The sequence below is a fragment of the Siphateles boraxobius genome, unplaced genomic scaffold, assembly GCF_051911475.1.
Source record: "Siphateles boraxobius isolate OS27281-9 unplaced genomic scaffold, OSU_SipBor_1 7, whole genome shotgun sequence".
Lineage (NCBI taxonomy): Eukaryota > Metazoa > Chordata > Actinopteri > Cypriniformes > Leuciscidae > Siphateles > Siphateles boraxobius.
The window spans coordinates 6917894-6930797 of NW_027509197.1; the positions used below are offsets into that span (position 1 = coordinate 6917894).

The 12904-nt window shown below is 36.0% G+C and overlaps 2 protein-coding genes across 12 annotated transcripts in view; both read left to right on the forward strand.

Moving 5' to 3' along the window:
- The window catches only part of dgkh (diacylglycerol kinase, eta), a 108379-nt gene extending 99609 nt beyond the window's left edge, over nucleotides 1-8770 (forward strand). For 7 of the 9 annotated variants that reach the window (XM_077215727.1, XM_077215728.1, XM_077215730.1 and 4 more), the window contains one exon: nucleotides 4135-8770. In XM_077215727.1, the coding sequence (XP_077071842.1) occupies nucleotides 4135-4221 (87 nt within the window). In that variant the 3' untranslated portion in view covers nucleotides 4222-8770. The remainder of the gene's footprint in view (nucleotides 1-4134) is intronic. The other 2 variants (XM_077215733.1, XM_077215734.1) reach the window with 1 other exon arrangement.
- Nucleotides 8771-10644: 1874 nt separating this feature from the next.
- akap11 (A kinase (PRKA) anchor protein 11) overlaps nucleotides 10645-12904 on the forward strand; it is a 55810-nt gene continuing 53550 nt past the window's right edge. For 2 of the 3 annotated variants that reach the window (XM_077215722.1, XM_077215724.1), the window contains exon 1: nucleotides 10660-10701. In XM_077215722.1, the coding sequence (XP_077071837.1) occupies nucleotides 10692-10701 (10 nt within the window). In that variant the 5' untranslated portion in view covers nucleotides 10660-10691. Of the gene's footprint in view, nucleotides 10746-12904 lie in introns of all 3 variants that reach the window. The other variant, XM_077215725.1, reaches the window with a different exon arrangement.

Consider the following 12904-nt stretch of genomic DNA (forward strand, 5'->3'; position numbering starts at 1 on the left):
ATAGGCAGCTTCACACCGACATGCCTCTGTGTTTGTGTAGCTCATGAGTACTGTGTGTGTGTGTGTGTGTGCGCGTGTGTGCGCGTGTGTGTGTGTGTGTGTGTGTGTGTGTGTGTGTGTGTGTGTGTGTGTGTGTGTGTGTGTGTGTGTGTGTGTGTGTGTGTGTGTGTGTGTGTGTGTGTGTGATTTGGTGACAACTTCAAGCAAATCAGGCCCGGTTTACACCTGGTATGATCATCCATCTCAGGTGATGTGATCGTAAGGGGAATATCTTTGATTTCTTGACTGCAATTTTGTTCAAAAGTTTGGGGTTGGTGAGATATTAATGTAATAATGAAATAAGTGTGTTTTGTTTACCAAGGCTGCATTTATTTAATCAAAAATACAGTAAAAGCAATAATATTGTAATCACACAAGCTCAAAATACAGGCTTGTATACAAAGTCATTGTATCAGAATGGTAATGGATTTTATGTATCACTCTCTACAACGTCGGACACATAACGCTAATTAATATGATTTGCCTTTGGTGTGACTACATTATCAAACAGCTAATAATGTGCAGCTAATGTTACACAAACCATGTTCCCGTTCACCATCTTAGAGTCAGACATCTTGGACAGATGCCTTCTGAAAATCAGCATCCTTAGAAACGCTTTGAACATTTCAGAACGTCAGTAGAGAACGGCATATAGTTCATCATAACATCGTAATATACATCATATACATAATTCACCCGCTATATTGTTAAATGTACCTGATTTTTCATATCAACAGAAAAATATCCAGGGATAACCTGGGTTCTCTTGAGACTCCAATAGTTAATGATATGCTAAAGCCCGCCCGCACGTTGACTTCATTGGTTATTAGGTAGTTTGTGACGTCAGAAACACCAGCGATTTCAAACTGTGTTTTTGAGACTGTCTTTGGTTCGCTGCAGTTTTAAGGAGAAAATCCTGAGCAATGGTGTTGGCTTATGAATTTGCACATGCTTTGTCTTAAAGAATATTAAAAACACCACGCTGACATATAAACAACATTAAAAACTGGATTTTCACAACCGGGGATCTTATATATTCTTGTGGAAACCCTGATGCAGTTTTTTTTTAGGATTCTTTGATCAATAGAATGTAAAAAAACCAGCAAAAAAACAGATTTCTTTCAAATAGAAATCTTTTATAACATTATAAATGTCTTTACTGTCACTTTTCATGCTGAAGAAGTCACTTTTTAAAAAAAGTTTTTAAAAAACCCCATCAAACTTTTGAACATCCCTCAATATATCATAATGTTAATGTTGACAAGGAGGCATTAAGTAAAAACAAGTACATAAATGTCTGCACATTTTTGCCAGAAATATGAAGTTTCAAACTGTCTGCATTATTTTAGTCGAGTAACTTCAGGTTTTTCACATGATTTTCGCAGATTTATTAACTAAAGACATTTTTATCCTGAAACTGTTTTTTTTTATCACTGCATATTACAGTGGTTCTCAACTGGTGAGTCACTTTACACGACAACAATGTACTAAAAATGGAAAAGTTTTTCCTTTTCATTTTTTAAAAGTTTCATATACAGTTGTCAAAATGATCTAATTGTTTCGCACGGATATGCGAAAACGACTAAAAACACTGTATCATGCATGTCAGGTCAGTAGTTGGCGATGTCACTTTGTTGTTTTGGTTGTCAAGTACTCGAGCATGCATATAGACTGAACATGTAATACGCATGCATATGACGTCACCGTTTTTCAAAAACTTTCACTTTGAAACCCGGTTGAAAAGGTTTGCAGTTTCAGGCCCCCAAAATGCCATTATTGTGTAAATGAATGGCCATAATGCATTTTTAAAATGTTCAGTTTTTAGTTGAAGACGGCGTCGTGTGAACACCCACCACTAGGTTTGCTATTAATGCAAATAAATTACCATACATAGTTAGAATGGGAAAATATCAACTTTTTAAAGGGAGGAAAACACACTAGAAAAACCAGCTGAGAACCACTGCATTATAAAATAACATAACTTAGGCCTGTACTATGTTAACACTACAAATGCAATGTTGTCACAGGTTTTTCTGACAACTTCTGCATGAAGTTTGAGTGATCAAATCCCAAACCAGACTCCATGTACACATGTATTTAGTGCGGTTCACTTGTGAAAAGATCTCCTGCGGCTGATGCTAATTGAGATGTAAACATGGCCTTATTTACAGCAAATATATAGATGTATAGTGGAGCTATTTTAAACAATACAATTGTCGAGGATTATCAATTGAATGGTCTAATATATTATACAATTTAACACAAATGATAAAGCACAATAAACATCCTCACCAGAAACTCAGTCATGCTTTCATGTACATTTGTTGAAGAAATAAATAAATATCCTAATGCATTCAACAAATATATTATAAATCCTCATGAATCACACCTCCCAATGTTGATGAATTACACAATGGGTTCATAAGAGCAGCTGAGTGTTGCGTAGTGCTGAATGTTTATGTGTAAGGTTTTCTGGTCACACTTATCATAAGCATTAGTGAACCTTGGACTGTGCCATTTTTACTCCTCTGTTGTGTCCTCCCATTTCAAATGTCCCTGCCATTTTTCTGGTTTAACCTCATTCTGTCTTAAGGGATGTCCTCAAAACAGATAAAAAAAAATGATTAGGACAGAAATAGATCTGAGTGTTTCAACTGTAAACCAGTCAAGCTCAAATTCAGTGGTATTGTGGGAAAATGGGGCATTTGCTGTGTCATTAGATCTGCTGCATTGTTTTAACCCGAGGTTAACCAAACAATCAATATTAGTGATATAATGGCCAGTGCTAAAATATCTTAGAGAGCAGAGTAGGTGGTGACAGATGTAATGCTGATATATTATAGTTACAATATATATATATATAAATATATATATGCCTTATTTAGATTAGCCTAACTTCCACTAGATGTCACTTTCCTGTGGTTTATCTAAAACCTACTACTTAGATGGTTTCATTATACTTTGGGTACACTTGAGTAAGGAATTTATAATCATTTTAAATTGACAATCGGTTAACTCATTAAGTTTATTGCTAATGCTGCAAAACACACATGCAAGACTCGGTGTTACATGACTAGTGAAAAAGGGGCTGTGATGTTCCATTTATCAAAAAGGTAGGGAAACTTCAACACCCATAATGCACTGGATTCGTCTGTGAACAGGGATACAACAAGTTTGGAAGAATCTCTAGTTTTCATAGAAACCCTGAAGCTGTCAAAAGTCCACCAAACAAATAATAACTTTTTTTGACAATAAAAGGGGGATGTCTCAGTACAGGTAACAAGGTAAACATTGTTCATTTAATACGACTGACATTGCAACAAAACTAAGCAGGTTGAAAATCTTACCCTTTAAGAAATGTGAGTATTGATTTATTTTTGGTTTTAAATGATCATTGGTAATTTATTACAGTTAATATGCTAATCATATTTATAAAAAATACAGATACGACAACTCGTCCAATAAAATTCTCTTGCATGGAACGTAAAATATTTTAATGTTATTTTAATATATATATGTTTGAAATTTAATTTAAATATTTGCATATATTTGTACATGGCTTTTGAACTTAAGCCAAATTTGCTTACACTTTTTTTAAGGTTTCCCTTTTACAGTGTAGATACACAAACAAGTGGAAATATTAATTAACATGTTCTTACTTTAGGGTAAGGGTTTAGTTTAGGGTAGGGTTAGTTGCTTGTAATTATTCATAAATTGCCGTTATTACTATAGTAAGTACATGTAAGGATGTGTTACAAGGACACTGTAAAATGTTTTAATTAATAGATTAGTTAAATTAATTTTCTTTGAACGTGTGCTACTACATTGACAATTGAACTTGGATTAAACTTGGGTTAAGCTGCAGTTGGTTTATGATATCTATAGTTCAATAAAAGTTGTATTCAGTAAAACAAAAAAAATCCAAAAGAATCCAAAAGTGATTGTAAGTATCAAAATTGTATTGTTGGTGGAAAATCAGAAAAATACAATTTGTGTGTGTCTTCTTGCCTTTGATCCTCAATCTTCTATTGAGTGAGCTGAACTACTGGTGTGAGCGTCATTCTGAGTGCACTTCTGTTTGTCTGATTCCTCCAGGATCTGGGGATCTCGAAGGTGGGTCATATGAAGAGAATTCTCCAGGGAACTAAGGACTTGGCCAAGAGTTCGATGGTGGACCTGTGAGACGTCAACACACATTCCGTCCGTGAGTGAAGAGGAGTTGAAGCGGAGCTCCGGCGTGGGAGACGCTTTGCTGTCGTCGATTCATGTAGGAATAGCTTGTAGAAAAGCTAGGAATGTTTGTTTTAGAAGCAAGTGTTGGTGCCAAATCGACAAGGACTGTGTCCGAGACTTTTAGACCCATAGAAAAGCCATTCCTCACTTATTTGCATCAACGGCACAATCAGGTATGCAATTCTCATCGTGCACGCGACCTCTGGCTTCTTTAAAAGATCCAAATCGAGTAGCAGTACAGGACTTCCAAACAGCGTTTTCTCCGAGAGGAGCTCACTGGCTCTTTGCCTTGCGGTAGATGGCAACAACAGGAGGGCGATGTGATGTGTCAGCAATATTCTGCTTTTGACAGCACTGTTTACATTTTAAGGAGACGGGAAAAAGACTGATGGAGTATCGCAATCAAACGCAATCATCGTAGTGATGCGGTGCAGTCCAAGAAAGGTCAAAAGGGGTTTCCTTCGACAGTGACATACTGATGCATGGTATGCTTGCTATATTTGGATAGCTATTTTACTGCATGATCTGCGTCTTGTTTTTTATTGTACAAACTAACACTTGAACAAGTTTTATATGGATTTAGTATAATGCCATTTGTTACTACTGAAGCATCCCTTTTGGTCCAAGTAGACTGCTGATTCGTTTCTATTTAACTGTCTGCATGGAAACCTTGTGTCAAAAGCAGTGTCATGTGCCATATTTATTGGTAAGAAATGTTTTAAATTTACAGTAGGACGTTAGGTAAGTCGACATCGCGGTGAATCATGTACCAAAGTGAATGTCCCCTGAAATTCCACAACTTTAAATCCCCCCTAAAATATTCTTCAAAAAATCTGTAACATCCACACGACATCTGTTTGTGGCTTAAACTTATTATTATATACTAGTTAAAATAGGACTTCTATTGCAGTTGACCTGCAACATTACATAGTTGATATTTGCTGAGTTCAGGAACCCAGTGCAACTTCTATAGGATCATCTACATTTGGTTGGTGGCATTACAGGGTATAAGAGATGTTTGTTAATATATGCACTGTATATACGTTTAAAAAGTCTAAACTGTTAACTTCAGTTATGAGTTAAGCTTTTGTATAATAGAGCGCTTACATGATATTATCAGATGGCACATTTATTTGTGTATAGAGCACCATAACACCTTTGTGAATTATGACGTTAAGTAATCGCCTTTACACGTTAAGTGCTGTTGTACTCTATGGAAAGTGCAATATTGTTTTATTTTGATACATTTCTTCTCTATTAAGTTTTATTATGTGAGGGTTTTCCATGGAAAACTAAAAAGATAATCTTCACACACTCCTTTTTTTTTTGGTTTTCGGATTATGGGTTGGACTTAGGGTCAGACAAATCATGCCATGTTCTCTCCAAAATTCATAAATCTTCCATTAGCAAATTGCTGATCCTGTCTAACCGTGCTTCCAGGATAATTTGCTAGACTGCTGGATGTTTCCTCACACTGACTATAAAACTGTTGTGCCTCTATTTTTTTTTCTGTTAAATGGAAAATTTCGAGCTTTGAGCTACACGTAGCTGTCCCAACCAACAGTGCACATGGGACTCATAACAGTGGATTATAGTTTATATTATATTTTAATGTTTCTATAGAGGGTGTTCGATAACATTAAAGTAGTAGTTGATACTGTATATATACAGAGAGAAAGAGTGTCGGAAAAAGATGTGGTATTCTTTACCAAGAAATGCAATTCTACCCACAATTTACCTGAAGTGAGAATTCAAACAAATGTGGAGAACGAGCACAGGCCTGGAGGATTGGGTTTGGCCTGTTGGGTAAAACCGAGCAGGATGTTTTTAAAAGAAAAATACACATTTGAAGAGTTCAGTGAGAGTTTAGTCATTATATCAACCGATAGGACTAAAAATGAGACTCGATTCATGACAGCATTCATTAATCAATAATTGATTACATTACTGGTTCTCGACTGTTTTCAACATGGCGCCAAACGTAGAGATTAATAGTTTATTGTACACAAATAATTTAAAAAAAGGTTCTTAAAAGTCATTAATATGATCAAAACCGCATACAATGTAGATAATATTGTAAATGCACAAACAGTAGAAGTGATTTTTACACTTTTTCTGGCTTGTGTGTTTGGTTTCTAAATGTCAGTTGAGTTGTATGCTCTCCGCAGCCAATAATTCACCACACAAAACACATTGCGGTCAGCACAAACCATGTTTATTCTCGTTGTAAGTGAACCCGTATTTAATGTTGTTTGGCCTTGTCCATATTGGCGGCTCAGTAAAATGTCTAGCTCTTGCCAAACGAAAGACGAACTTAATACCATAGAGTTTGATTGGGCGCGTAATGCTAGACGCACAAAATTAAAGATGAGGAAAACATTTTGTCTTCGCTTTTAACAGTTTTAAGCCTATTTTTATTTCTGTCCTAACTATATACAATTATATAGTGAATTGGTGCCCATCAGGGCCGTCCTTTGGGTGGTGTAAATCCAGGACCCCATGCTAGGGGCGGCCCTGGTTCCCACCTTATATTAAGTGTCTTTAACTACTATGTACTAACATTTAAATTAATTATTTGATACAAAGCACTTATTGTGTACATACATGATTTTACATTATGCTTACATTTAAAAAATACCTGCATGTAATTAGAGCTGTAGTTAATGTTTGTATAATTACGCGGTTGCACCTTCCTTTAACACTTAAAGGAATAGTTCACCTAAAAATGAAAATTCCGTCGTCATTTACTCACCTTCTGCGGAACACAAAAGAAGATGTTGTCAAGAATGTTGGTAATCAAACAGTTGACGGCACCCATTGACTTCCATAGTAGGAAAAAAAAAACGTTCTGGTTACCAACATTTTTTAAAGTATCTAATTTGTTCAAAGAGAAAGAAACTCATACAGGTTTGGAACAACATGAGAATAAAATGACAAAATGTTAATTTTTGGGTGAACTATCATTTAACCCACCTCAGTAGCAGGAAAAGTGATCTGCAATACAATATGAACTCAATAAGCACATTGTACCCAACATTTTTTTTTATGTAAGTACATAGTACTTAAAGACATCTGATATAAACTGTGACCGTCAAATGCATTCTGTATGTGTTGCCCATGCAGCAGTTGAGAACCACTGGCGTCCATAATAAAGGCACAACAGTGCAGACTACAGACTATAGCCTGCTTTTTTCAGCAATCAAAGTTGTCTCTCACTTCCCGTCTTTTCCCAGAAGTGAGCACCTACTGAAGTTTCAGTGTCTGCCTGTTGGCATTATTAGTTGGCTGTTAAATCCATTGGCAGTTTTCAAATTTTACACATCCCCTCTCCTTTTTTTTTTTTTTTTTTTTGTAATATTTTGGCCAATTTAGTGCTTTGAACTACCACTAAGTGTGCATTACTCTCTGTTTAACACGATTTACGTCGTTTAAATTCATCCCACAGACATTTTTCTCCAAAATCAGTGCAGAAAATGTTATCTATTCATTGGGAACAGAAAAAAACCCTATCATGCTGTGATCATATCCGACAATCAAATGGTGCATTTAAAGCAACAGTTCTGTTTGTGGTTATATGACATAACATCAAAACGTACACATGCGTTCTGAAACACCGATGTATGTAGTGATATGCTTTTCAAATATGACCGCATTGCTAAAGGTAATTTCCCCAACTAGCTAGAATCATTACCAAAGACACAAGATGATTTTGAGAACACTTGATGCTCACACTATGAAGCGCCCTGTTTAATTGGCCTTACATGATCTCTGTTTGACAGCTGTAGCAGATCGACCTTGTCTATTGTGCCTCTGTATAGTTCATTTGTTCACAACAGACTTAAAACATTCAAGTGCAGTCTTCCTCTCATGCCACACTGAATACATGTGCACATGATCACATGAACCTCAGTTCTCAAGCCACCACATGAGTGTTTTTCACTGGACTATAAGTGGCGGTGGGCTTCGGCTCATCGACGATGGCGAACGTAAAAAGCTGTAAACTGCCTGTTTTTTCAAAAACAAATTCATTTTGAGGAACTTGTAGAGCAAGGTCACATATCTTTGACATGATTTATATCCATTTAAGAGAAGTGCGATGTGAGTTTCATTTGTTTACATTGTGTTTACAATGGCACAGTTTCATTTTTAAGACTACATGTATAGGTATATTTACAATACTTGCATATTTATTAAGATTAAACAACTGATGTGTATGTGTTTTCACTATTGGGATATAATGTTACGGTAGTCACTTGTATTGATATCTGGATGATTTTGGTAAGTAGTTGGTAATTTTTATGACTACTAAGTGACTGTTTTCTGTGCCTTTTTATCGTAGATGCATGGTTAACTATTTATTACAATATGGAGGTCACTGAGATGTGTATTTTTGTATCCTGATTAAATAAGTGTTTCGATTTTGATGTACATTTTGAGGTGGTAAAATGCTGCCAGTTGATATCTTCCTTCTTCAATAAAACTGAATGCTTACACAGTACATTTGCTTTGTCGTGAGTGTTTGACTTATTCACTTGAATTTGTATGTGTACATTGAATGAAATATGAATGCGCATGAATTAACACTGGAATTATATGGAACTATTATTTTTCAATACTGCTATGGCATTTCTATAAGGATTTTGGTTGGGTGTCTGACAACATTTTTATAAAGACAGATTTCAATTTGTGCTTGAATACATTAACCACACTCAGAAACTGTGCACGTATATAAACAGAGAATATTTTTATTATCTTAATTTAATATTTTTGATTTAACCTAGGGCTACAACCTCTGCAATACCTCTGCAGCCCACCAGGGGACTCGGCACACACGTTTGAATTGAACTAGTGTTCACTACCACTGGGCAGATGGTCCTTATGAAGAGATGCTCACCTGGCTATATAAAGAATATTAATTTGCACATTTATATCTACAGCTACTGTTCTCTGATATATCTCTGATCCATACTACAGACACATCAACTGAAGAACATTTCATTTATGTATTATTGTCTCAATAGACAAACTGATATTAAGTTTAAAAGTGTTGATAAGTGATGAAATATGCTTCTGTGGAAGCCATAAGGTTGATATATAAAGGGATAGTTCTCCCAAAATGAAAATTCTGTCATGGTTTACTCCCCCTCAAGTTGTTCCAAACCTGTATGAGTTTCTTTCTTATGCCGAACACAAAATAAGATATTTAGAAGAATATGGGTTACCAAACAGTTGATGAGCCCCATTGACTCACATAGATTTTTTTTCCATACTATGAAAGTCAATGGGGAACATCAACTGTCAACATAATTTTTTTTAAATATCTTCTTTTGTGTTCAGCAGAAGAAATTCATAGGTTTGAAACAACTTGAGGGTGAATAAATGATGACAAAATTTTCATTTTTTGGGTGAACTATGCCTTTAAAGTCAACATGAAACAGAAGGTGTGATAATCTTTCCTTCCCTATTGTTACACACACACACATATATATATATATATGTGTGTGTGTGTGTGTGTGTGTGTGTGTGTGTGTGTGTGTGTGTGTGTGTGTGTGTGTGTGTGTGTGTGTGTGTGTGTGTGTGTGTGTGTGTGTATATATATATATACACACACACACACACACACACACACACACACGAGTGAAACAGCTTCATGAACAAGAAAAAATGTTGGGCAAGACTTGATTTTGTCCAGGTTGAATTAATTGGATCGTTACAGTTTGCTACTGCTGTGATCTTATGTGAGTGACAGGTTGTCCCGCCGCCCTCTTGAAGATCTGCAAGTGCACGGGAAGGAAAGTTATTTTTATTAAAGACTTTGAGGGAACATGAATTAAAAAAAGAATGTGCACCAATAAATCATTTATAATAAACACTGCAACATTCCATTAAAAAACAAAACAGGAATGTGATTCCATTTTGATATCCATGGTGACAGAACTACACTACCCATAATCCTGAAAAAAGATCAACCAATCAGAGAACCTGTTGTTACCATGACATAAATTGATGTATTTAATTGACAAAACAGATTGTCAAATGCTTAGTGGTCATAAAAATAGTGTTTGCTTTTTTGTATAGTAAATTATAGCAACCATTATCATCATTATCCAATAAATTCATCAAACTGTAACTGCCTGATATGTCCATCATAATATAATACAAAATATATATATATATATATAATATATATATATATATATATATATATATATATATATATATATATATATATATATATATATATATATATATATATATATATACAAAAATATTATTAAAATAATAAAATACTACATTAAATTGTATTTATTTATTTATGTTGCATGTGTATCTTACTCCCATCAGTGACTCTGCGCTCAACTGCTCTGAACCGCCGGTCGGGGTTTGATTATTCCGCCTGCTCGTCTTGTTTTCATGAAATGAACGGAGGTAAGAGCAACTAGCTGCCCACTGCACGGCTCTGTCACTACAAGGTGAGACGCGCTTCATTTTCATTTGCATGTCATTTTCCAGTATAAATCACAGAGCAGTTATAAACCCATTGATTGGTGTCGAAGATGCGGATCACGACTGATGTTATCACAGGCCTGATGCTAATGCGCGAGCCAGCTGCGTCTGTGATGACATCATCAGGCTTTAACATTAAACCGCACATAAACACATTCCTGATAATGCTTTCACATGAATAATTCTTAAATAAACTCCGCGATAATTCATGTAAATCATACTGCCTGTACCGCGACGATGCCTGAAAATGAAAACAATGAATCATCAAACCGAAAATGAGAGGTACGTTAAGTATCAGATATGACATATAACGTTACGTGACTGCAGATTAACTGACATCTTGAAGAGCTTCAAAACGTTTCTTATAATAGTCAGATGGCGGTTGGTCATGGTAATCTGCGGCTGTCAGAGCTGGAGGATTGTGGTGGGTCGTATTTTAACACGTTTGAAGGATTATTGACAGTTGCAAATAATGATTGTAATTCAGGGTATTATATGTGGCAAGAATGATGTGCATGACGTTTATACACAGCCACTCCCCTTTGTAAGCTGGGAACAGTGAGTGAGAACAGTGAGATCTCATAAACATCTGTTGGTTTCAGGAAATCATTTGACCCTGGTGATGCTCTCAGCACAGATCACATGCAGAAGCCAGCGCCATCACTTACTAATGTTAAAGTCACCACGAAATCAAAATTGACGACTCTTTTTTTTTTTTATGGAATATTTCAGTATTTATTATAAATGATTTATCTGTGCACGTCATTTTTTTTTATTCATGTGCCTAATAATCAAAATAACTTCCCCTTCCTCTTGCAGCCACTTCTCTTCTCTGATGATGTGTTAACTGACACGAGGGCGGGACGACCTGTCACTCACATGAAATCACAGCAATAGCAAACCACATTGATCCAACCATCCAGTGAATTCCCAATTGACAAAATCAAGTCCGTCCCTAAGTTTTTCTTTCTTTCTTTCTCAGTTTCACTCGGTTATATGTCAAGTGTAAGTAAGGAAGAAGAGACTATCGCAACTTCGGTTTCCGTGTCAACTTTAACCGTTGGGGTTCAGGCTTGCAGTAAACGTAATTTTTTTTGTGCTGAATTCTTAGAAATAATGTTTAGGCTACTTGTGCAGTCCCCACCCACACACAGTCATGCTGAAATGCATCAAAGTCTGACCTATTTCAGCATTCAGGTGTGAGCACTTGTTTAGTGAGAAAGACTAGCTGCACTAAGCAGGATTCAATTCTATGGAAATGCTCTGGGCCAACAGAAATGGAGGGAGAAGGGATAGTTTATATGGAACTATCCCCACTATTTTTTTTTCTTTATTATGTCGTTTCAAACTTGTTTAACACAGAAGAACGTATTGTGTAGAATTTTGGTAAATCGCATATCGTCACTAGTTTCCATCTCTTCCAAATGACTGTAGTTATGGCGTAAACGCATGTTGTGATTTACCTCGTAGCAAGTTGCTGTGGTTCATTGCTTATAAAGCTTTAATGAACACTTTTTAACAAATCTTATGAGGAAAATGTGTGGGAAAAATACTTCTGGATGGAAACGAGGCCATTATGAACTCATGCCATGTTTGTTTTCTAATAAAAACAAACTTGCCATCTCAGTTCATTGGCCTTAAACGAACTTGTTTGTCAGGCCGTGAACAAATGCTGTATTATAATGAATCTGAGCAAGCATTCAAGGAGAGATTAGGTTCTGAGGCCTTATTAACCCACAATAACAGATGGATGCACGCATCCAAACTGCTACTTGAGAGTTAGCCTTCTGCATGTGACAATTGCTTCTTATTCTTTCTTTTTTTTCTCTAGTTTATCAGATTCTGTGTCAAATCCCTCTTCGCTTCTTTCACGCAAGCTTCTGCAGTCACAGATAAGATCTCACTGCTACAGCACAGTGTTTCGGTTCAGGCTATGTGAGAATGTGATAACAGCCTGACATTGGCCCGTCATATAGCCTTGACCTACATTTTTCCAACATATTGGTGTACCGCACACGCACAGATGGCCCAAGATAATTTGACTGCTGTAGGCTGCATAACGTTAAAGATACGGACTTGTTTAACTTTCACTGTTTAGGTAGTTTTCAGTTTTCTCATATTTGCC